The sequence below is a fragment of the Muntiacus reevesi genome, chromosome 3 (genome assembly GCF_963930625.1).
Source record: "Muntiacus reevesi chromosome 3, mMunRee1.1, whole genome shotgun sequence".
In the NCBI taxonomy this organism is placed as follows: Eukaryota; Metazoa; Chordata; class Mammalia; order Artiodactyla; family Cervidae; genus Muntiacus; species Muntiacus reevesi.
The window spans coordinates 96754086-96778961 of record NC_089251.1 but is presented as its reverse complement, the minus strand read 5'-3'; the positions used below and the strand labels follow the sequence as shown (position 1 = coordinate 96778961).

Genomic DNA, 24876 nt, shown 5'->3' with positions numbered 1-24876 from the left:
TCATGTCTTTGGGACATGCGATTACTGTATATATAGCATTGTCTTATTACACTGGTACAGCTTGACAGAGGTAATCACAATTTCAGAGATACACAGACCACTTTTCCTAGAAAAATTCAAAGCTCTTTCATAGCGGCATTGAGTCCCTACTTAACATAAGTGAAACTATCACAGCCAGCAGGCTCTGCCAAGCAAAGGGTCTAGAACAGGGGTCCCCAATCTTCTTGGCATTGGACCAGTTTTGTGGAAGACCATTTTTTCACGAGCCAGGAGCAGGAGCAGGGATGGTTTGGGGATGATTCAAGTGCATTACATTTAACTGTGCACTTTATTTCTATTATTATTACATCAACTCCATCTCAGATCTTCAGGCATTCAACCCTGGAGATTGAGGACCTCTGCTTTTATCCTGGGGTCCCTGAACTTGCATCGAAAAGAAATTACATCTTCATTGTCATTAACCTCTCACTGAAACGGAACATTTCCTTTAATGATGAACGAAGGCAGGAAACCAGAGGAGTGGTTTAGCAGGTGTACTACTAGCAATACCTGTGATTGTGTCACCGGTGGAAATCACAGATATTTTCATGTCATATCAATTGTTACAGACATCTTCAAATATTATTTAGACTCATCACTACTAGCAATTATAGCAATTACAGCAGCTACGAGAGCCCGCAGACAGGTTATTTAAGGCATCAACAAAGAAGCACATGTGTAACTCAACCACACATTTAAAAGACACTTTGGAGCCACATTTTCTCCATTCACACGTCCCCAGTGTTTTGGGACACCATCTGCCAGGCACAGAGGACTGTGGGCTTGGCCAGCTTGTCTTTGCTGCTCCTCCTCACTCAGCCCTTCCAGAGCCCCAGATCTTCCTCCCCAAGGTGATTCTAACACTGCAGCGCCTGCGCTCGGGTGCCCGCGCTCTCTAATTTCCTCTCCGGGCTTTAGTGCTGCTCTACATCTTCTCCTAACCTTTCAGCTTACATTTTTATGTGTTGCACTGAGACATTAATCTCCCCTTAAAAATCCTATGCACACAGTTGGGGAGAGTGAAGAGTGTCTGAGCAGAGGGAAAGTGGTTTCTGAGCTGTGCTGTTTCTAAATGGAAAGAGCTTCTATGACTGATGATGAGCTCCTCGCTTATAATAAATATCCGGGGCCTTGCTTTGCCAGGAAGCCGTTTGTCATGGAGCGGAGTTACTGCCATGCAGGTCCCTCTGGAACCCCTCTGAGGAGGGGTGGGGAGGGGCTCTTTCACCTTGGAGACCCCGGTCTTGTCTATCACCACAAATTCAGTCCACAGCCAGGATCTTTAGGTGTGTTGTATGAAGAGTCTGCTTATTACATCTGAGTGATAAGCTTAGTGTTCTCATGACCCTTAATTCAGTTTTTTGGGTCTCCCAGGTGGCACTAGTGATAAAGAACCTGCCCGCCAATTCAGGAGACGTAAGAGATCTGAGTTTGATCCCTGAGTTGGGAGATCCCCCAGAGGAGGGCATGACAATCCACTCCAGTATTCTTGCCTAGAAAATCCCATGGACAGAGGAGCCTGGTGGGCTACAGTCCATGGGTCACACAGAGTTGGACACTGCTGAAGTGACTTAGCACACATGCACAATTCAGTTTTTAAATTTTCAGAGTGGAGGGTGTGTTTTTGAAAGGATAGAACGCTCTGTAACTGGTGACTGGTCTTTTGTTACAAAGCACCACGGCTGGTGCACCTGGAGCTGGGGCAAGGAGTGCACGCTCAGGCACGCTGGTGAGCCTCGCGTGTGCTCGGTCACACGCCCAGGCACGCTGGTGAGCCTCGCGTGTCCTTGGTCACACGCCCAGGCACGCTGGTGAGCCTCGCGTGTCCTTGGTCACACGCCCAGGCACGCTGGTGAGCCTCGCGTGTGCTCGGTCACACGCCCAGGCACGCTGGTGAGCCTCGCGTGTGCTCGGTCACACGCCCAGGCACGCTGGTGAGCCTCCGTGTCCTTGGTCACACGCCCAGGCACGCTGGTGAGCCTCGCGTGTGCTCGGTCACACGCCCAGGCACGCTGGTGAGCCTCGCGTGTGCTCAGTCACACGCCCAGGCACGCTGGTGAGCCTCGCGTGTGGGCTTAGTCACTCAGCCGTGTTCGACTCTTTGCGACCCCTTGGACTGTGGCCCACCAGGCTCCTCTGTCCATGGAGATTCTCCAGGCAAGAATACTGGAGTAGGTTGCCATGCCCTCCTCCAGCGGATCTTCCCAGTTCAGGGATCAAACCCAGGTCTCCCGCATTGCAGGCGGATTCTTGACTGTCTGAGCCGTCGGGGAAGCCCAAGAATACTGGAGTGGGTGACCTATCCCTTCTTCAGGGGATTTTCCCAACCCAGGAATTGAACCAGGGTCTCCTGCAGGGCAGGAGGATTCTTTACCAGCTGAGCTACCAGGGAAGCCCTGTGTTAAACCAAGGGGAGCAGGTCTGCAAGAGACAGGCTGGGACCCTGGGATCCTCTGCTTCAGCACTTGCCCCTGGACACATGTCTCTCATAGCAACAAAATACAAAGCAATTATAAAGGACTAAGGGCTTCCCTGGTGGCTCAGATGGAGAAGAATCTGCCTGCGACGCAGAACCAGGGTTCGATCCCTGGGTTGGGAAGATATCCCGGAGGAGGGCATGGCAACACATTTTAGTATTCTTGCTTGGAAAGTCCCCATGGACAGAGATCCTGGTGGGCTACAGTCCATGGGGTGGCAAAGAGTCGGGCATGACTGGGCAACTAAGCACAGCATAAGGGACTAACAACAACTGTGAGCCCGTGCAGGTGCAGCAAGTTATGAACAAGAAGATACAAAAATACCAAAAACCCAACTTCCAATTTTGAGGAACTGGGAGCAAAAGCAGGTCTTGCGCATGCGCCGTGCACACAAGACCACCAAGGGGGTGGGCAGACCACCTAAGTCCCCCCTCCGGCACTGCCCCTGAATCCACAACTTCCCTCCTCACATTTAAGGAATGGGCTTGTCCCCATCAGAGAGCGAGCAAGGGAAACTGTTACTTTTTCCTCACTCCTTCAAGCTGCAGCCTGAGCCCCAACAAAGCCTTGGCTGGATTTCTCCTCTGGCCTCTTATCAATTTCTATTGATTGAGGTGTCCAAGAACCCTGGTCTGGAGACCCAGAGCAGAGAAATCATTAAAAAAAATCTGACTCTGCCCCTGCAAACACGTGCCTCTCAGGCCCAGGTATGCCTCCACCAACCCTTGCCTTCGCAGGAGCGCATGTACCTGTTGATGTTCATGCTGCAATGATTTGCGGGCAAAGTACTGTTGGCAGAGGCGGTCAGTCGTGAGGAGCTCTCCCTCTCTCCCGGGGCCTTCTTGATCTCCCTGTAGTCGTCTTCGTTGTCGCACTGCGTGGAAAGAAGCAAAAACCAATCAGCTTCGGATTTCGAGGGATCACAGTGGGGTCCCATCCCACCAGCTCAGGGGGCTTCTTTGGACAAGGTCCTGAGCGCCGACACGATGGGAGCACCCTCAGCCCCGGCCTTGGTTCCCCATCAGCTCCTCCTCGAACAAGGACAAAATCTGTCGTTTTGACTACTAACAGCTTACTGAGAGGAAAAAGTGTGACACCGGGATCAAAGTGCAGGAGGGAATACTGTGACGGATGAAAACTGCTCAACCAATGGGCTGGATTCTACCCTCCAAAGAAGACCTGCTCTGGAGTCTCACTGCAGCTTCAGCATCCCTTTCTTTGGCATTTCTTGGTACCCAAACAAGGTATAGCAAGCGACCTGTCCTGGGCTTCATGCTGTGGGAGCAGTGACAAGCTCAGGCTTTTCTTCTGAAATTCACGGCCTTGAAGGATCTTTTCACAAAAGAGCAGTTTGACTGGATTCTTCTTTCCATGATTGTATTTAACTTTAGACGTGTAATAGGTGTGGTGCAGGCCTCCCAGGTGGCACAGTGGTAAAGAACCCACCTCCCAATGCAGGAGACAGAGGAGACTCAGGTTCAATCCTGGGCCTGGCAACCCACTCCAATATTCTTGCCTGGAGAATCCCATGGACAGAGGAGCCTGGTGGGCTACAGCCCATGGGGTCACAAAGAGTCAGACACGACTGAAGCGGCTTAGCACAGCACACACGCAAGGGTGATGCACGTGCACTCAACCAAATTGTATTTTTGCTGAGATCGCAGCAACACAGCAGAGAGACATTCAGGACTCTCAGTGGTGTTTCCAGGAGACGGGCACTGGTACTAAAGACAGAAAGACTCTGACCTTCTCTTTCTAGCTGGGATGTCACACAGCCTCTGGAGGAAGGACCACAGATGCTCACGTTGAAACTATGCCCCATGAAGGGTCCAAGCCAGAGCTCTGAACCCCCTAGTTCTGGCCCCCAGGGCTCTGGCAGGGCTAGACTCTGCACCCTGGGCAGCCAGGTATATGATGTCCCACCTCCTGCACCCAGAACTGGTGGCTTCACACCCCAGGTGATGAGTAAAGAGTGTTGTGCAAATGCTCTTTCCCTTCTCTATGCATGTTCACCTATGATTCAGTAGATTTCATGAGGAGAGCTGAGTGTTGGGCTGAGTGCAAATGAAGTTTCATAAGTTAAATTTAAAAAGTCCACGAATAGTAAAATTACTTAAATAAAAAATATGATGAATTATACATGTCTCTGTTTTTGCACATCTCTATTGACATATGCCTATGTAGCTATATCTATTTCCAATTTCTATATGTTTATCAATTTCTATCTCTGAAACACCTCTCTCTCTCTTTATATCAGCCTGTCCATTTATCCATCAATCTCCAGATAACTGATTGATTTACTCATTAATCAGTTAATCACCTGGGAATTGATGGATAAATGAATCTGACAAGTAATGAGGAGGGCAGGGTATGCAGAGGAAAATAGAAGGAAAAGAGGGGCAGGTGTGTAGCATGCTAACCTGTATTACTAAATTATATCATTTAAACCTAACAACATCCCTGTAAAGATGTCACCAGTTTACAAATGAAGAAACACAGAAGGGAAGGTCACCTGATCAAGTTCACCTAGGAGGTCAGGGCTGACCGCATGATTTGTGGGGTTCAGTGCAAAATGAAAAGGCGAGGCCCCTTATTGAAAAAGCTGGAGAAGATGCTCGATGTCAGTCTTGGTGTTGATTTCCTTGGATTTAACACCAAAAGCAAAAGCAACAAAAGTAAAAATAAACAAGTGGGACTATGTTAAACTAAAAAGTTTCTGCAGAGCAAAGTGAAAGTTGCTCAGTTGCATCTGACTCTTTGCGTCCCCATGGACTATAAAGGCCATGGAACTCTCCAGGCCAGAATACTCTTCTCCAGGCCAGAATTCCCTTCTCCAGGGAATATTCTCAACCCAAGGATTGAACCCAAGTCTTCAGCAGATTCTTTACCAGCTGAGCCACCAGGGAAGCCTGCACAGCAAAAAAAACCCATCAATAAAATGAAAAGGCAATCTACTGAATGTAAGAAAACATTTTCACATAATATATCTGAGAAGGGGTTAATATTCAAAACACATAAAGAACATTTGCAATTCAACAACAAAGAAACAAACAAAAAAATCCAATTGAAAAACAGGCAGAGGATTTGATTAAATATTTTTTCTAGAGAAGACATACAGATGGTCAACAGACACATGAAAAGATGCTCAGCATCACTAATCACCAGGGAAATGCAAATCAAAACCACAATGAGATATCACCTCACACCTGTTAGAATGGCTGTCATCAAAAGACTAGAAATAATACATGTGTGAGGATGTGGAGAAAAAGGAACCCTAGTGCACTGTTGGTGCGGCCACTGTGCAAACAGCATGGAGGTTGCTCAAAAAATCAAAATAGAGCGACTGCATGATCCAGCAATCTCACTTCTGGGTATTTATCCAAAGAAAACTGGAATACTAATTTCAAAAGACTCCCATGTTCACTGCAGCATAATTTACAGTGGCCAAGACAAGGAAACAGCATAAATGGCTATGGATGAAGGGAATTGTGGCATATGTATGTATGCAACAGAAGAAGGGAGTCTGGCCATTTGCAACAACACAGATGGACCTGGAGGGTATTACGCTAAGTGAAATGAGTGGGATGTGAGTGTGTTAGTCACTCAGTCGTGTCCGATTCTTTGTGATGACAAAGATGACAAAGACCTTAGGATCTCACTTAAATGTGGAATCTGAAAACCAAAACCAAACCACTCTGGGGTGGAGAGGGGGGTACAAAACGAAGGGGTGAAGGAAATAAAAAAGTACAAATCTCCAGTTATAAAGTGAGTAAGTCATGTGGATGCAGTGCAGCGCTAATAAACAGTATGGTGAGTATAGTGATAATACTGCAGTACACATGTGTAAGTAGCTAGGAGATCTTGAAAGTTCTCACAAGGAGAAAAAGACATTTGTAACTATGTATAGTGATGGATGTTAGCTGGACTGATTGTGGTCATAATTTTGCAACACATGTAAACCAATATTGAATCATTATATTGTATAACTGAAAATAATATAATGTTATGTCAATTATACCTCAAAAAAAAAAAAAAAAGCGGTTAAAGAGTAACATTATAAAGTACTAAAGTCAGGAACACTTTCCTGTCTTTTAAAATTGGCCTCTTAACCTGTCATAGAAGTGTGTTTATTTGCTGTTTTACATTGTGCTTCTTGAAGCATGGGGATACTTGGCATATGCTGACTCTCCCGAATGCCAGGCATGCTGGCCTGAGACTGGGCACGTGCATGCAGCCCAGCAAATGGTTTCTGCCACCTGCCAACTGTGGGTCGAGGGGTGAGGAAGTGCAGTCAGGCATCACCCCTCTCCCAAGGCCACCTGGAGTCTCTCCTGGGGGACCCCTCAGGGCCTGGATTGAGGGTGGGGAGATGTTGATCCTGACCCTGGCCCCCTGGATGGGGATGCAGAGCGGGGAGGCTGCTCCCGGCCAGGAATGCAAAGGGGCCACGGGGCAGGCAGAACCCATCCTGGGGAAGTGGGTAGGAGGTGGGACCAAGCAAGCTCTGTTGTCCCATCACCTTCACTTACAAAAGACAGATTCAAATATAAAAGGGAGAATTCCAAGATGGCAACCACAGGCATTAAATTCCGGGCATGGAGTCTTCTGAGTGGGGGCCGTGAGGCGAAAGTACTACACAAATCTCTGGCTGGTTTCTTATTAGGAGACCCTACAGCCAGAAACTTGACTTCATTCCCAGCTCTATCCTTTCTCACCTACACGACCCTGCAGCAAGTCACTTGAGGCTCTCTGAGCCTCGGTTTCCTCATCTGTAAAAGGGGTATGATAATAATATTTGCCTGATAATGTTGTAAGGATTTTATAAATGATTCAGCACCCTCATGGGGACATATACATGTGTTAACAATTGTGAATGATTTTGTCCCAAATTTGGCGCCATCCATGATGACTATAATCTGGTTTGTCACCCATTGTGTTTTCCGCTGTGGTCCTAGTTACTTTTTGAAGATTTAGTAACAGGAGGCGATAAAGATTCTCAGAACTGGTTTTAAATTATGATTAAGTGATTCTTGTGCTCAGAAATTCTTTAGAAACACCTGAATGGCCAAGTGTTTGGGTCTACTTCTGGACCCTTGTCCAGCTCTCCCTGCACTTAAGTCCCTGCCCACTTCACTCTGTTCAATCCCTCTCTGTTCAGCTAGCTTCCAAGCTTTGGCAGCGAATCCTCTGAGTACTCAAAAGTCCCTCCTGCTTAGGGCCCTGTTCCCAGCTTGTCTCCACCACAAAGTCCTTCTGACCAATACCATGGGGAGCACCAGCCTATGGCTCCCATGCCACAGGCTGGGGTCCCCTTCTGGGGTCCTGTTGCCCACGATCACCACTGGTCACTTCCATATTCATGCCTCACCACTCTAGGCACAGCCTTACTCAAGTCTATGAGGCAGCTGGCTTCTTAAGTCAATGAATGACCCCCACCTCTTCCAGCAAAGAATGGGGTTCACCCACGTTTAGTTTTCCTCACTGGTCCAGCCTCTAGCTCATTCCCTGAAGACACTCAGTGAACATTTCCCAACTGCCTACTTCCACATGCAGTGGGACAGGCCTTAATTATCTATCACATGGGAATAATAACTGGTCTTCCCACAATGGGCAGTTCTAAGGATGTTTAGCTAATATGTGTCAAGGACTTACACTGGGCCTCCCTGGTGGCTCAGATGGTAAAGAATCCACCTGCAATGCAGGAGACATGGGTTCGATCCCAGGTTGGGAAGATGCCCTGTGAGGGCATGGCAACTCACTTCAGTATTCTTGCCTGGAGAATCCCATGGACAGAGGAGCCTAGTGGGCTACGGTCCATAGGGTTGCAGAATGTCAGACAGGACTGAAGCGACTTAGCAGGCTCCTATGCACTTACATCGGTATCTGCACATGTAAAGTGCTTTATGAACCTTTGCTGAAGAAGGACACATAAACTCCTGCTCCTGGAACATCCCAGACCAGTGGACCTGCCCACAAGTTCGGGGAGGGCCCCCCCTCCCGCTGTGCCGTCAGCCCCTGGGTTTCCAGGCCTACCTTGCGTTTCCTCTTGGATTTTGGCAAGGTCTTTTCCACGGGCGCCTCGGATGCGTGGCTCGGGGGCGCGCTCTCAGAGTCCTTGGCCGCGGGAGCACTCAGGACCCCCGGCTCCTGGGGCAGGTGTTCCGGGATCCTGGACAGAAGTGTCAGGTCAATTTTGACCCAGAGTGACCGGACCTCGTCACTGTCCTTCAGCGGGGAGAGGAGCTCGTTGCGGCCGAAGGGGACCAGTGTGTAGAACTGCTCCTCCAGCTCCTTGGCAATGTCGCTGGTGGTCCTGGCGTTGATGGAGCCCACGGGGGCGCGGGGCCCGCCGCTGACGCTGCTGGGGGCCTCCTTCAGCCTCGGGTCGCTCCCGGAGGTGGCGGCGGCGGCGGCGGCCACGGCCTTGGACAGAGGGTAGTCCTCCTGCTCCGACTCCAGGTCCGAGTCCGAGGAGGAGGACGAAGAGGACGACTCCGTCTCGATGAATTCCTTGGATTTCGGGACGATCCGGCTCAGCCCCCGCGTGCGGCGCTTCTCGCAGGTCACGGCCGAGCGCAGCTCCTTGCGGTGGTTGGTCCTGCTGTTGCCGCAAGGCCGGGGCTTGGGGGGCTCCGGGGGCAGCCCTGCGCTCGCCCCCAGCGCCTCGGCAGCCACGGGCTCCTCGGGCCGGGGGCCGCTGTCGCCGGCCGAGGTCCTCTCGGTGCGCCGGGCGGGCTTCTTGCCCGCGGACCTCCGGGCAGGCGCGGGCGCGCTCTCGGCGGGCGCGCCAGGCACCGCGGGCGGCGGGGCGGCGGCGGCGGTCACGGCCACGGCCACGGCCGCGGGCGGGGACTTCTGCTTCACCCCCTTGCTCCCCGGGGCCTTGTTCGCGGTCCTCGGCCTCTGCTCCTCCTTGCAGGCGCCCTTGACGTCCTTGTCTCTCAGGCCGGGCGGGCAGACGTCGGGGAGCTTCCCGCAGTCCTGCGTGTCCTCCTTCACTGGGGTGTAGTACTGACTGCCCTCCGGCCCGTGGTGGCTTTCATTTTGGATCAGGACGGGGGGCTTGTGGTGATTCACTTTGTTTAGCCATTTATCCAGCTGCCATTTGTTAGAGGACGCTGGTTCCGCCTAAAAGCAGAAAACCCGCAACAAACAAAACATCGTTTAGGACAGACTCACTTAAACGCACCTGGCTGTTTTTCTCTTGACTTGCTGCTCCTCTAGGTGTGTGAGCAGAAACCTGATGGGCTGGAAACTCAAGGATCATGGAAGCAGTATGTGTGTCCACCCACGGGGCTTCCCAGGCGGCTCAGAGGGTGAAGCACCTACTTGCCAGTGCAGGAGACCCAGGTTCCATCCCTGGGTCGGGAAGGCCCCCTGGAGAAGGGAATGGCTACCCACTCCAGTATTCTCGCCTGGAGAACTCCATGGACAGAGGAGCCTGACGGGCTACAGTCCATGGGATTGTAAAGACTCAGACATGACTGAGTGACTAACACTTTCCTGCCCCGCCCCCCCCCCCCTCATTGAAATGCCAGGGCAGCTGTTTGAGAAGTGAGAGGACACACTATTCCTCAATAGGACCCATTTCCAGCACTTTTGAGTGTTACATGGTGTATATTTTTTGTATTTATACAGACATGCATAAACTTGAGAGCCCATGAAAGTTACCTGGGGTGTAGTTAGGAGACCTTGAGTGTTGAAGTGCACACTTTTTTGGTGAGACTTGTAATTTGGGGAGAAATTAGAAAAGAGGGCCAAGTGGACCCTGCTGGACTTGGTTCGTCCATCCTCAACCCGCCTCCATTACACTTTGCCCAAAATGTTTCAGACGAGGAGGTGACAATGAAAACCTCTCCTGTAAACAGTTTTGCTAAATTAGAGCAAATCCTGGGCATTCCAGGTCTTAAACTCTGACCCACAGATTGGCTCTGGGGGAGAGGGGAGGCCAGTGAATGCCCTGTAACAGAATGTCAAAGGTCATGTAGACACATTTTTGGGAGAGAGGGTCATAGTTTGCATTTACCTCTCTAGGGATCTATGTCTTATTGAAAGGTTAAGAACTGATTCTCTTACAGGGAGTAAATGTTGATTTCTAATAAAAGTCCATTTATCCAGCCTCTCTGATTATTAGTAGAAAAGAGATATATATTGATAAGTACAGAACTTTGTTGTTGTTTAGTTGAGAAGTCATGTCTGACTTTTTGGCAACCCCATGGACTGTAGCCAGCCAGGCTTCTCTGTCCATGGGATTTCCCAGGCAAGAATACTACAGTGGGTTGCCATTTCTTTCTCCAGGGGATTTTCCTGACCCAGGGATTGAACCCACGCCACCTGCATTGCAGGTGGATTTTTGACCGCTGAGCTACCAGGGAAGCCCTATAGAACTTTAGCTAGAATGTTTTTAATTTGTGAGTTTTAATTTGTGAAATGGGGGAAAATTTTGGCATGATTAAGATGATGTGTGTTTCCTTCCCTGTGTCCTTCACTCTATAAATTCATGGCTTCTGATGATTGGGTGAGGTGGGGGTGGGGTGAGGGTGGTGGAATTAGATATCTCCTAGAATAAAGAGGAATGGCTTAGCTTTGCATTTCATATTGGTTTGTTAAAGCCCAGAGCAAGTCAGGCTCCCTTGCAGGAGAAAAACACTGTTCTTTAACATCATAACTTCTGAATGCTTGCTTTTAGGTGCCAAGATTTGGTTTTCAACAAAGAGGTTGGTGTTAAGAGCAGAACTTGGGGCACAGCCTCATGCAGAAAGGATCCAGTGGCAGGGCGGCGAAGTGCAAGGAGGGCAGACAGTGCTTTAGACCCAGGGGTCCCGGCTGAGTCTGGGGCACAGCTCAGGGAGACGGGAAGCCTTTAATGGGCCAGCAGTGCCTGGGGCCAGGATGAAGAGGCCACAGAGTGTGGACAGCGGGCACTGGACCTGTGGTAGGGACTGTGGACATTCTACTGGTTCCCTCCAAACAGACGAGACCAACTACACTTCAGGGAGCCGCAGCACACGGTATGGAGGGACTGGGAGCGACAGTGACCGTAAGCAGAAAATGACCCGGCAGCACATCAGTGATTACTCCAGCGATTAAATCCTCCCTTTGCTGTGAAGGCGCCCTCCAGGAAATCTTAGTGGGAGTTTCCTTGTGAGGCATTTCAGTGGAGGCCAGCACGGGGATCCCAGGCCCTGCTCCTGGGGCCATGAGGATGGGGGAGCATCCCTATGGGATACAAGTGTGATAGGGAGTCTGGACTCTGACTTGATGTTTTGCTGTATTTGCTTTCATGCCACCCATCGGACTAGGACTCCTAAACAAGAGGCAAAAAACCAAAACAATAAAAATCTTTTTTTGGGCCCAGAGACAGGGAACAATGGAACCTGCAGAGCCCACCTGACCCGGCCCTTCCTGCAACAATGAAGTGACAGAGGAAGCAGGACACAGAATGGCTTCTGTGCCAAGCCGGAACTCTCACCTGCCCTGAGGTCAGCTGAGGGTGACCAAAGGCTGCTTTAAAAAAATATATTTATTTATCCATTTTGGTTGCACCAGGTCTTAGTTGCAGCACTCGGGAGCTTCGATTTTTGTTCCAGCACGTGGGATCTCCAGCTGGGGCATTCGAACGCTTAGGTGTGGCGTGTGGGATCTAGTTCCGTGACCAGGGATTGAACCCAGGCTCCCTGCATTGGGAGCTCGGAGTCTTAGCCACTGGACCGCCAGGGAAGGCCCCTGAAGGCTAATTTGGTGGCAGACACATTTATGGCTTTGGGCTGTCTCCTCCCCAGCCCCATTTCTCTCTGACCCCTGGCTGGGTCAGTGACTTCTGTTCCTCAGCTTCCCCAGATAAACGGGGCCCAGTAATGTGAGTGGACACTGAAGGCGCCTTGCAGAAGGGGACGCACACTGGCCAGGGTGGACACATTTATGGCAGCATCTGCCACTTACCACCACCCCCCCCAACCCAGGTCATCCTCATCCCCACCGTCCTGAGCATTCCACACCTCACATCTCTTACATGTGAGAGCACAGATGCTCGCCTGGAGCCAAAACACAGCGGCTCACAGTGAGACTCCCACTAAAACTCGCCGGAGGGAGTCTTCACGGCGAGGGGAGGATTTAATCAATGGGGTAAGGGCCCGCTGCCCCACGTGCCACAGAGTTATTTTTCTGCTCTTCACAGCCAAAGAAATCAGGACCATTTTCAACACATTGCTAAATCACGTTTCCTTTCTCAGGGATCTACAATGACCTCCTCTTGCCTCTCGAACAAAATCCAAACTCCTCAGGCAGCCATCATCTTACAGGCATCTTTCATTGCTGGAACACCCACAGTGTGCTCCCATATTACATGTATCATCTCATTTAATCCATAGATAAGAGATACTGTCACCCTTAGTTTTTAGATGAGGCTCAGAGAGGTTAAGTAACATGTCCAAAGCTGCAGAGCTACCAGGCACCAGCAAGACTAAACCCACGCTTGTCAAAGCTGAGAGATCAGATTCCCTTCCCTGTTGTGTTGCCTAAGCTCCCATTACTCTCTGGGGAAGCCTCATGCAAAGGGGACCTTGTTTCATTTGAGAAATGTTAGGTCTTCAAATGATAGAATTTGATCTGACTTTTGGAGAAGACACCACTAACTCTCTAGATAATACCTGTTGCCTTCCATTATCCTCAACAGCATCATCTTTTGATATCCACATCTGTTTCATGTATATGAATCTGTGTCTTCAGCAAAGACAAACACTGCTTTCCGGCAGAGGCCAGGTTTCTGCTTCTTCGTACCCCTCGCAGGACCCAGTAGGTGAGGGGCAGCTTGCTATGACCCTGTTGCCACCAATGACTCACAATGAGCTCTCAGTCCCTGTTTGTCACTTACTCCTCAGAAACACCTCACAGATTAGACAATGTGAGGTCATCTGCCATTCTGGGGGATAAAACTGTGGCCAAGGAAATTTAAACAGCCAAGAATTAGGTGGCGGGAGGAGGGCAGACTTGGGGCTTGGAGCTCCTTGCCTGGCAGGCTGCTGGCTCTGGTTTACTGTCTGAGCCATCCAGTGGGGTTCTGCCCAGCGCTTTTGCTTGTCTGCTGGCTTGCAGTATGTATTTCCAGCCAGGACTCTCCTCTCTGATCAATCTTCCCTCTGATTCACGCACAAGCTCTCCAGGGTATACTCTAGTCTCTATTTCATCTACAACCTTCAGAGCACCCACTGCACATACCCCATAGATGCCTAATTAAGGAGAAGCTTGTTGAATCCACGAATAACTTGTATTTTTGAAGATTTTCAAGAATGATCTAGGGCAGCATTTTCCAAAATGTGTTTTTAGCCCATGAAGAAAGCCTACCATGGTCAGACATATCTGGGAAACGCCACAATGGAGTACACTGTCTACATGAGTGATGTTGAGGGCTGAGTGATGCCCTGCAGCAGAGAAACGGGTAGAACCTACTTTATCCTGGCTCTTCTCAAAACCCTGTGACCAGGGACTGCGCTGGTGGCCCAGTGGATAAGACTCTGTGCTCCCAATGCAGGGGGACCGGGTTTGATCCCTGGTCAGAGAACTAGGTCCTACCTGCTGCAACTAAGAGCTCCCATGCCACAGCTAAAGATCCCACATGCCTCAACTATGACCCTGTGCAGTCAAATAAAAATAAAGTCCTGTGACCAGGCTCTTTCTTGTCCACATAGCAAGTCATCTCTTTACTTAGAACACTGGTCTAAGGAGCCCTGTGTGCTGCTCTGAATGTGCTAATGGAGGGGCAAAGCGCCCCACCCCCCACCAACCCCTTCCTGCTCCCTGGTCAAGCTCTGGTATAGAGGATGTCCCAGACCAAGAAAGAAAAAAGAACTCAAATGAAAAAAATTAGTCTGCTGACAAGCAAGCAAACCTCAGGCCACAGAGATGGGATCTGCAGCAATGGAAACACTGAATCCAGTGTCTCTTCCATGCCCGCTTGCAGACAAGGGGTTTCATTCCATGGTGATGCGTGTGAAAGGCAGTGGCTTTCTACAACCAGGGCCAGAAACACCGCTTGGATAAGACTCAGGAGAGCCAAGCAGGTGCCCAGTGCTGGCACATTGCGGGGGGAGAGGGGAATGCAGGTGTCTTGGGACATCATGAAGGTCTCCTGCTCTCATATCAGAACATTTCTGGGAGTGGAAAGAGGGCCAGATATGTTTTGCTGCAAAGCAGCAAGAACAGGTCTCTGTTGTGGAATGGGAGGTGTGTGGCTATGAAGAGCTGGGTGATCCTGTGGGGACAGGGAAACGGGTCTCCCTGCTCTCTGTCAGGGGACCTGGGCCAGCTCAGGGCAGAGGAGATCAGGGCTGCTGTAGAGTCGGCCCGTAATGCTTCTTTCCCCTCTTTTCAATGTTCATTCTGCAAACTCATTGTAATTCTTTTTTTTTTTTTTAATTAAAAATAACATTTTTGGCCATGCCACATGGCTTGTGGGATCTTAGTTCCCCAATGAGACACTGAACCCACAATGTCCTTGGGAGTGCACGGAATCCTAACCACTGGACCACCAGGGAATTCCCTCCTTGTATTTCTGAAGGGCGTATGTCTGTAGTCGTCTTGGGAAAAAATGTTACAAAAGAAAAAAACAAGCCAAAAACCCCTTACTTTTATTCTAAGGAATACATTCCTTTCCAGCAGAGAGAAGTCACATGCTCTGTTGCTACACTTGTCACTTCTGCACTCCCTCTGCAAGGGGAAGCCAGAAGTTGAAACCTACCCTCCGCCTCAGGCAACTTAAACTCTAAGGCCTGTGTTAGCAGATTCCCTTCCTCCTCCTCCTCCTCCTCGGCTGGGGGCTCTGATAGCTGCTGGAAGAAACGACAAGTGCTTCTTTTCATCACCAAGAAGTTCGGGTCTTTGTAATTATTTCAGTGATATTTGGAGGGAGTCTGCTCAGAGCCCTTTTTAAGTGTGCTTCTCTGAGGCTGGTTTAAACCTCATCTAGAAACTCCAGGAGTCACATTTCAACATGCAAATAATATTCAACATTCCTGAATTTAACCTTCAAAGTCACGAAGAGCTGGGGATGGGGGCTCTCATTCACAGACCCTAAGGCTTTTAATCCACCGCCACTATCCCCCTTGGCCCTTGCAATGTCCCTGAAACACAGTTCTTCTACTGCATATTCTGGAGTTTTTCAACAAACTAGATCATAAAGCTGGCTCTGAAGAAGCTTGGTTAATGCCTCTGGTTTTTTGTGTTTTTTTTGCTTGTTTGTTTCAAATTATTCTCATTAGAACATCAGGTCTGTATAGGCAGGAATCTTTGTCAGATCATTGCTGTCTCCCAGGGCCAAGCCTATCTGTGGCAGAGACTCAGTAAATATTTGTTGGAAAACCATAAATGAGTTAATGAACAGATGAATGAATGAAATGATGGAGAAGAAATAATTTAGCTTCTGGGGGAAGTCAGGGTTATATCAACATGTAACTTTTATAGGTTAATGTTGTTAAGGGCCTTTCCCTTAGTTATACAGGGAGAAAGAGGTCGCTAGATAGACAGATCAAGAGAGATGGAGGGAGAGAGAGAGACAGAGGCACACAAACTGGAAATGTGAGGCTGACTGGCCCTTAAAGGTGCTCTCTTTCCACCATCAAGGTTTGCACATGTGGGTTTGTTTTCATTTTAGAGCTTATTTAGAAATTTGGGCCCCGCAGTGGTACAGAGGGTTGCAGGTTAAAAAAAAAATCCTATGACCCTCAGTAATGTGAACTGTCTATACACTTAAGAAGAAGTCTATTTTATTCCTTCTTTAGAAATCAAAGTCTACCCTTACCAATCCAGAAACTGGACAAGTGTGTTCTCAGTTCTCTCTCAAGGATCCATGCTCTGAATTACTATTTAATTTTCCCCTTTAAAGTAGAAATAGCAATGGCTTTTATTGGGACCGTATCATATTTTTATATGAGGCACCTAAATCTTCCACACATAGATACTCATAGATACTTCCACATAGATACTCATCATACCTATAAAAGCTTTCATTATTATTTTCAGGTTCATGCTAATTTTTCTCTGTATATTTTCACAAAGAAAACACAGTTTAAAAGGTTTTATTTATACTTATAGCCCGTGTTCTTCTAATCTGTGACAAACTGCAAAAAGGTAAGATTCTAGCAATGTCTAATCCACAAAACTCCTTTTTCCATGACTTACAAGGGCTCACACTTCAGGTTGGAGCTGCCCCATCTGCTTATTGCCTAGCTGACCCCAATCCTCAGGTTATTTCCAGTCAGCGATGTTTACAGCATGTTTGTAAAGTTCTGGACGTCAAGATAGAGATTTTCGGACTGTAAGAGATGACGTTTCTAGATCTCAAGGGAAGCTCTGTAGCTAGGAGCACTTTGAGGAGGAGGTTGGGGGAAATGAGCCCAAGTCAACCCTGGCAGGCTGCCTGGGAGTGGTGGCCAGTACGGGTGAGGGCAGCTTGCAGGCCGCGGAGGCTGGGGGAGTGGGAGGTGTGAGAACCACACTGGGAGGAGGCCCGACAGCGCTCCCGCAGGCACTCACCTCGGGACTGGAGTAGTGGGCAGGCTTGCTGCCCTCGCTCTCGCTGGAACTGCTCTCCGTCTCCGAGTCGGACCCCGAGCTGGTCTCCGAGTCGCTGGAGGAACTGCTCCCACTGCTGCTGCTGCCGCTGCTGCTGCCCTTGCTCGAGGGCGCGGAGGCCCTGCAGTCGGCCGGCTGGAGTCCGGCACTGCCCGCCCGCGAGGAGAGAGAGGGAAGGGAAGCCGAGTGAGCAAAGGCGGAAGCGCCGCTGAGCGGGCACCGGAGGCGCGGGGCCGCACATCTGCCAGCCGTCGCCCGGACGGAGCCGGCAGAGCCACCGTGAAGGTCACAGCGGCCTCCTGGTTAAGACAACGGAGGCACAGAAATAAAACTGGGAGTGAAGGCTGGTGCCACCTGGTCGTCGGGCACCGGGTGGTGGGACTGGCCTGTGTGCCCTTTTCAGAAAAGGAGGTGACGTCGCTGCAAGAGGACTGTCCCTGTTTTGCTGCTGTTTCTGGGAATGGCTTTTCAAATGCATCCCCAATTCCAATCATCGACCAAAAAAGCCAGGAAATCCAAAATGCTTGAAATACTTTGCAGAACGAAAAGGTCTGTTTGCTTTATTTTAGGAGGTGGGCTGTGAGGAAGGGCGCAGTGTCCTGCTCTGTGCTTTCACGGCCTGCTGGAAGGTTCCAGACACAGAGGGACCGACCAAGTTGTCTGGCTTCCTACCTCTCCCCACCCATAGACTCCAGTGCTGTCGTCTTTACCGCAGCTGGGTTGCCGTCTAAACAGTACTTTCCCTTTGAGCCTTTTATTAGAAAACTGGAGATCCCTCACTCACACAGTTTTTATTTATTCTGACTTTAAAATTCAACTCCAGTGTAGTGGCATAGAGCAATACCACTTCAAATTATACTCGATGTTCATATCCACGCTGAAATCTGCCAGAAAGTTCTGTACTCAAATTAGAAACTCAAAGAGAACAGCAAACACAGATACTTCTCATGGCAATTAATTAACCACAAAAATGCAAATAACACACACCCACCCAAACAGTGAGCCATAAAGAAAGTTCTGGTACTCACAAAATAGCCAACATCTTCAGTGTCCGTTATTAATTGCATTGAAACACACCTGACTGTCCTTTTTGAGGTCAAACTCTAAACCCAGAAAATGCAGTGCCTACTTTTTTACTGTTGAGTCAGCACACATCGGCTTGCTTCTCCCACTTGTGACCACCATTTCAACAGGACTGCATGCAAGTGAGTTCGTCAGAGTTTATGGTCTCAAGTGCAAAAGCAGCTAGGGCAAGGTAAGGGATCCTTCCCACCTGCCCCTTAGATCTTTGACAAATGCTTTGCCATGGGACAGATTCCCATAAATCCTCAGTGGAGGGGCCGGGGGAGGGGGCTAAAATGCACTGGGATCTTGCTTTTCAGAAGAATGATAAGACAAGAAATGATCTTGCCGGGTGGACCTACAAATCAAAGCATTGTTTTGAATTGCAGGTTTAAGGAAAAGGGGAGTTTGAACATAAGCTTCCCCAGGGGTTTTTATTTCTTCTGCTAGTGTCACGGTCTGTACCCAAACAGTCTGACAAAATTCTTCACTGTCAGGCAGCATCTGCGGCTCGACACCTTGCCTGAGCTAAAATGATTCCTTTCCCAGCCTGCTATTTGTTCCGGTGTTGAGTGAGGAATCCTGGATCTTTAGACAGAGACTGGGAAGAGGCGGTTAGCGATCAAAGGGTTATAATATTTCTTTCTTCCCTTATGAATTAAAATCCATTTTTCCTAGGGGCCAAGTCAAAATGACTGCTATCAATGGAATTATTTAAAAAAGGCTGTTAGATCCTGAACTGAACATGAACATTTGGGATCCATGTTAACGGTTTGTCAGTAGGTCCCCAAAACACTGGGGAAAAACTCCAAAAAAACAAAAACCTTCCCAAACCCAAACAAACACAAACCCAAACCTAAAAACTCCCCAAAGCCAAAGAACACACATTGGAGGAAAGAGATCTGTCTGCCTGCCACACTCTGTAATGACATCTGCTGAAGTCCAGGAAATTAAGAGAAACAGCATTTTGATTGGTTTTATATGATGGCTTTGATCACCAGGCGGTACATTCTCCTGCTTTCATCCCCACAACAAAGGACATGAGAGGCTGGCTCTGTGTGCACCTGGTGTTGTGTTTGCAGCGGAGGCAGCAACGTGTATGGAGTTCCCCGGGGCCTGCACCACGAAGTGGCTGTCTTTTGAGGAGCGGCCCTTTAATTTCTGGGAGAATGCCCATTAAACAGTTACTGTGCCGCCTTTCCTTTATGACTGCTGTCCTGTCGTAATGAGACCCACTAGCCCAGGGAGACAGTCTCTGATCTGAATCAGATTGGCAGCAAAGCCTTAAAGAGTTTTATGTTTTCCTTCCTTATATTAGGAAATTCACTTAAAATGACAGTTTTACTGGCATAACTATTATTTGCTTTTGAAACAGTCGGGAGAGCCAAGAATTTTAGGTTTTCTTCCTGTCTTGCTTTGAAGGGCTGTGAGGCTCTTGTTGCCTCTGGGGTCAGGACTGAATACATCCGTGTTTCTGTGGTCTGGGTAGAGACTGCATGGCTTTTGATATAATAATCCATATCAAGGATGGAGGCAGGCCTGTCTGCAAGGGCTCTGGAGGCTTCGGTTGTTGGATTAAGGTAACTGCCTTGACCTCCATAAAACCTGCTCCACTAACTAGCCTTTTTGGGGGCCACTGGGGAATGCTGGTCATTTCAGACTCAGTGTAGTGACTGTCTGCCATGAGTAGAAGCCACTGTGGCAGACAGGGTGGCAGAATAAAGAAGCCAGGGATGGTCATCACAGCAGATGAGAATTAAGAGAAGGATGGTGATGGTTTAATCGCTCAATCATGTTCTACTCTTATCACCCCATGGACTGTAGCCTGCCAGGCTCTCTGTCCATGGGATTCTCCAGGCAAGAATACTGGAGTGTGTTGCGTTTCCTTCTCTAGGGGATCTTCCTGATCCAGGAATCAAACCCGGGTCTCCTGCATTGCAGGCAGATGCAAGAGAAGGATGGACTCACTTAAACCAGAGATGCTCTTTGGAGTAGAAGCTGGAAAAAGACATATTGAGCATACCCTCCTGCAAGAAGACTTCAGGCTTTATATATTTAAAACTGCAAACTGTGAATTTTAGTGTGCTAACTAGTTGTCATGTTTCCATACCAAAGACATTAACAGTTTTTTCAACCTAAGTTAAAAAATGACTTTTTCCTAAAATGATAACATGGATCGACTGTCATGATGACACAGCATTAGACAATTTTTAGGAGAGTTCTTGGACCCTATGCCATTTCTGGATCATGATGCCTTTGAAAACATGTGGACGTGAAGATGTTACTGAGATCATGGAATAACAGCCTTTGTGTCAATGAACTTCACACAGTGCCTGGGACATAAGTGATCACATGTGATTACTGAATGAAAAAAATCAATAGAAAAAAAAAGGATTTAACCTTTCAAAAAGGTTACAAACTCATTGGAAAATACCCTGATACTGGGAAAGCCTGAGGCAAAGGAGGAGGGGGTGACAAAGGATGAGATGGTTGGATAGCATCACCAACTCAATAGACATGAATCTGAGCAAACTCTGGGAGACAGTGAGGGACAGAGGAGCCTGGCGTGCTGCAGTCCATGCGGTCACAAAGAGTCAGACATGACTTAGCAACCAAACAAGAAAAACAATCTCTCTTCTCTATTAAAAAAAAAAAAAGAAACCAAAAACTAGTAAGGGGGTTTCAGCCCCTCTCATGCTTCTCCAGTGTTAATACCTCTCCTTGAAGAGAATGTCTTTAAATGTATTCAAAATTTCATGTGCTATGTAATGTAAGCCCCGTTCTCCCCTGGATGGTTTATTTCCTTTTGGTATTTTTACTTCAAGAAATGTTTTGCCTGCTTTGTGAAGTGGTCGAGCCCAAATGCCCACTTGGAGTATCTTAGCTTCACTCGAAACAAACGGCCTGCCATGCCCCTTCCTTTGGCTGCAGCGACTGAATCTGGCCTGGGCTGAGCCCGAGTACAGACGGTCAGAGATGAGATCTGGACCCCAGATGCCTAGATCTCACAGCACAGGTCCTCCTGCCAAGGGTATTGTGGGGCCTGGATAAATATCCAAAGTCGTTCATGAGCTTTGAACTAACAAGGAACGTGGAGGCTGGCTCTGTGCCTGCTGGGCACGTGTGGGTCTCTGTGATGCCCAGCATGCCGTTGAGATGGGTTGAAGGATAATCGTTTAGGAGAGGTCCCGCTCCTTCTCACTCAGCGCTCTGTATGAACTGACACACGCTTGATCTCTAAACCGTCATCAGTGCCCTGGCGTTGGTCCTCCTTTACTGATGGTGTCTCTATGGATACCAGTTGATCTAAAATTATAACCACACTGTTGTTTAGTTGCTCAGTTGTACTTGACTCTTTTGTGAATGCATGAACTACAGCCTGCCCAGCTCCTCTGTCCTTGGGATTTCCCACACAAGAATACTAGAGTGGTTGCCATTTCCTTCTCCAGGGGAGTCTTCCTGACTCAGGGATGGATCCCGATTCTCCTTCACTGGCAGGTGGACTCTTCACCGCTGAGACACCAGGGAAGCTCCAATAACCACATTAGGAGAGATGAACGTGGAAAGGCTGGCCCGAGGAGGTCTGCTGTTGCTGGAATTATCTTCCAGAATATGAAACTGATAGGACTGTTGGTCTTGTACTAAAAGTTTTTGTTAGCTCTGATGCTGGGAAAGATTGAAGGCAGGAGGAGAAGGAGATGACAGAGGATGAGGTGGTTGGATGGCATTGCCGACTTGATGGACATGAGTTTGAGCAAGCTCCGGGAGCTGGTGAAGGAAGGGAAACCTGGCGTGCTGCAGTCCGTGGGGTCGCAAAGAATCAGACACGACTGAGCGACTGAACAGCAACAAACCTCTGTAACGCCTCTAGGAACAAGTCTTGCATTAAACATGGCTTCTGAAGCTCTTCATGGTCTGGCCTTAATTAAATTTCTGGCAGTTCCTCAATGGGTCCATCCCCAAACCTCAGCTATAATAAATCTCATCCCTTTGACAACCTGGGTACATTTGCATGTGCCATTTTCTGTGCCAGAAAGCCCTTTCTCCCTTTCTTCCTCTGGTTACCTCGAACTCACACTCCAGGAATGAACTGCAACATCTAAAAGTTCCAGGTTGCCAGCTTCTCCAGCTAGTCCAGGCTACATGAGGAAACATGAATGCCCAGAAACCTCATGGACAGAGGAGTCTGGTGGCCTATGGTCCACGGGGTCACACAGAGGACTGAGCACGCATGCGCACACACACATACAGGGCGCACTCTGCCATGTCTTTCCTCAGGCTCGGAGTCCTTGGCTGGCCTGCCTTCGCTCCCCCTTCTTCTTATGATATTTTAATATAAACTACCTGAAGATTGTAGCTATGCTTTGCAAGAGGAATAGAGAGAAGTATACCAGCATCTTATTCCAGAATAGGAACCACTGAATTAACATTTGTCAGGTGGAAGCCAAGACATGGATACAACCTAAATGTGCATTAACAAAGGAGCGGAGGAAGACGACGCGGTACATGTACACGATGGAATGCTACTCAGCCATAAGAAGAATGAAATAATGCCATCTGCAGCAACGCGGATGGACCCAGAGATCGTCATAGTGAGTGAAGGAAGTCAGAGAAAGAAAGGCAAATATCATATGATGTTGCTTATATGTGGAATCTAAAAAAAAACAAAAAGGTACATATGAACTTATTTTCCATAAGAAACAGAGTCACACATGTAGAGAACAAAGGCGGAAGTTACCACCTATGGTTACCAAGGAGGAATAAACTGGGAGGTTGGGACTGACATATACACATCACTATAAGTAAAAGAGATAACTGATAAGGACCTCTGTACCGCACAAGGAACTCTACTCAATGCTCTGGGAAAATATATGGGAAAAGAATCTAAAAAAGAGTGGATGTGTGTGGATGTGTAACTGACTCACTTTACTGTACACCTAAACTCACAGCATTGTAAACCAACTACACCCCAATAAACATTAAATGCAGTATTTATCGAGTCAGAAGGAACCCTCTCTCAGTTCTTCCAAACTCCAGCACTGTTTAACTGTATTAAAAGCCGATGTGTGGAACAAGCAGGTCTCTTCTACACTCACCGCCCATTCTATCACCCAAGCAAATCAGGCATTCCTTAATCTAGTCAAAAGACATTTATTGTGGAAATTGAGCTCTGATATTAAAAGTCTGTGTACTAAAGCTAGAAAGAACATGTACATGGAGAGTCTTGTGAGAAAAACGACTCGAACTGAGATTGTAAAAATGTTAAGGATGAAAAGGAGGGCGTGTCTTTAAATTTATGTTCAGAGTAAGTGGCCTGGGGTAAAGGATGATCCTGTGTGACCTTTGTTGAGAATTCGCTTGGTGCCCGATGCCGCAGAGCTATAGCGTGTGTGTGTGCGGTCTGGGGAGGAGGGAGCTGACGGACACTGAGCCAGGCAGAACGCCTGCCACAGGGACAGTTTCTCAGCTTCTCCAGGGAAGGAAGTGAACCATCGGAAACCGTGCATGTGCGCGTGCCTGCCTAGTCGCTCAGTCACATCTAACTCTTTGCAGCCCCAGGGACTGCAGCCCACCAAGCTCCTCAGTCTATGGAATTCTCCAGGCAAGGATACTGGAGTGGGTTACTGACCCAGGGATCAAACCTACATCTCCTGTGTCTCCGGCATTGCAGGCGGTTTCTTTACCCGGTAAGCCATCAGGGCCACATAGAATCATAAAGTACATGAAGTCAGCTATAAAAAAAACTGTAATGCAAGTTATGATACCACTTGTTGACAATGCAAAAACTGCATATTTTTCACTAATATACAAAATCAAACAAAGAAAAGTTCTACAAATAAATCAGAATGGCGACCCCAGGGGAGGACAATAGCCATACCCCCAAACAGGAACTCGGGTCTTAAGACCTGAGACCCTGGTTTTTCTTTCAGTTACTTTATGCCTCTGTCTCTTTCTTAGAGGGTGGGTATTATTCTGTCTCTTTCTAGGTAGGGACAACAAAGTTCCTAATGAGTGACAGAGCTGAGATTCTACTTCTAGAAGGGTATCCAAGAAAACAATCAGGGATGTGTAAAATATGTATCTACAAGGATATATGCTCTTGTGTTACTTGCAATGGGCTTCCCTGCTGGCTCAAATGGTAAAGAATATGTCTGTAATGCAAGAGACCTAGGTTTGATCCCTGGGCCGGCAAGATCCCCTGGAGAAGGAAATGGCAACCCACTCCAGTATTCTTGCCTGGAGAATTCCATGGACAGAGGAGCCTCGTGGGCTACAGTCTGTAGGAAAGGATTTGTAAACAACCAAAATGCCCATAAACAGGAGATCAGTTAAATAACTATACACTCTTATGAGGGAATGTAGTACTATGCAGTTATTATAAACATATAATACACATATAAACATGGCAGAATATTTACTGCCATGAAAAATTCTCACTCTGCATTTGTGAGGCAATGGACTTTCCAGTAGGCCTATCATATGAGGGCAGAGAAATGAACCAGGAATACCTATGTGCTAACCCTGCTTCTTCCCCTGGAAGAGAGAATAGGGTTTTACTGACTCAGGGTTTTTAACCTCAAGAATCAGAGGGTCCCACTTGTCTATAAACAGGTTCTGACATGGGAGTATTAAGAACACAGACTGTGTAAGTCTTTTTGACGGGGTTTGTGAGGCCCAAGCATAGAAGCACTGTGATGTGAGTACTTTGCTACAACCGCCAAGGGCACCT

At 48.3% G+C, this 24876-nt stretch overlaps 1 protein-coding gene across 1 annotated transcript in view; it reads right to left on the bottom strand.

Moving 5' to 3' along the window:
* AFF3 (ALF transcription elongation factor 3) overlaps positions 1-24876 on the bottom strand; it is a 558198-nt gene that overhangs the window by 40957 nt on the left and 492365 nt on the right. Inside the window, exons 13-15 of the mRNA XM_065929723.1 lie at positions 17046-17232; positions 8550-9644; positions 3266-3390 (exon numbers count right to left, since the gene is read on the bottom strand). Of these exons, the coding sequence (XP_065785795.1) occupies positions 3266-3390; positions 8550-9644; positions 17046-17232 (1407 nt within the window). The remainder of the gene's footprint in view (positions 1-3265; positions 3391-8549; positions 9645-17045; positions 17233-24876) is intronic.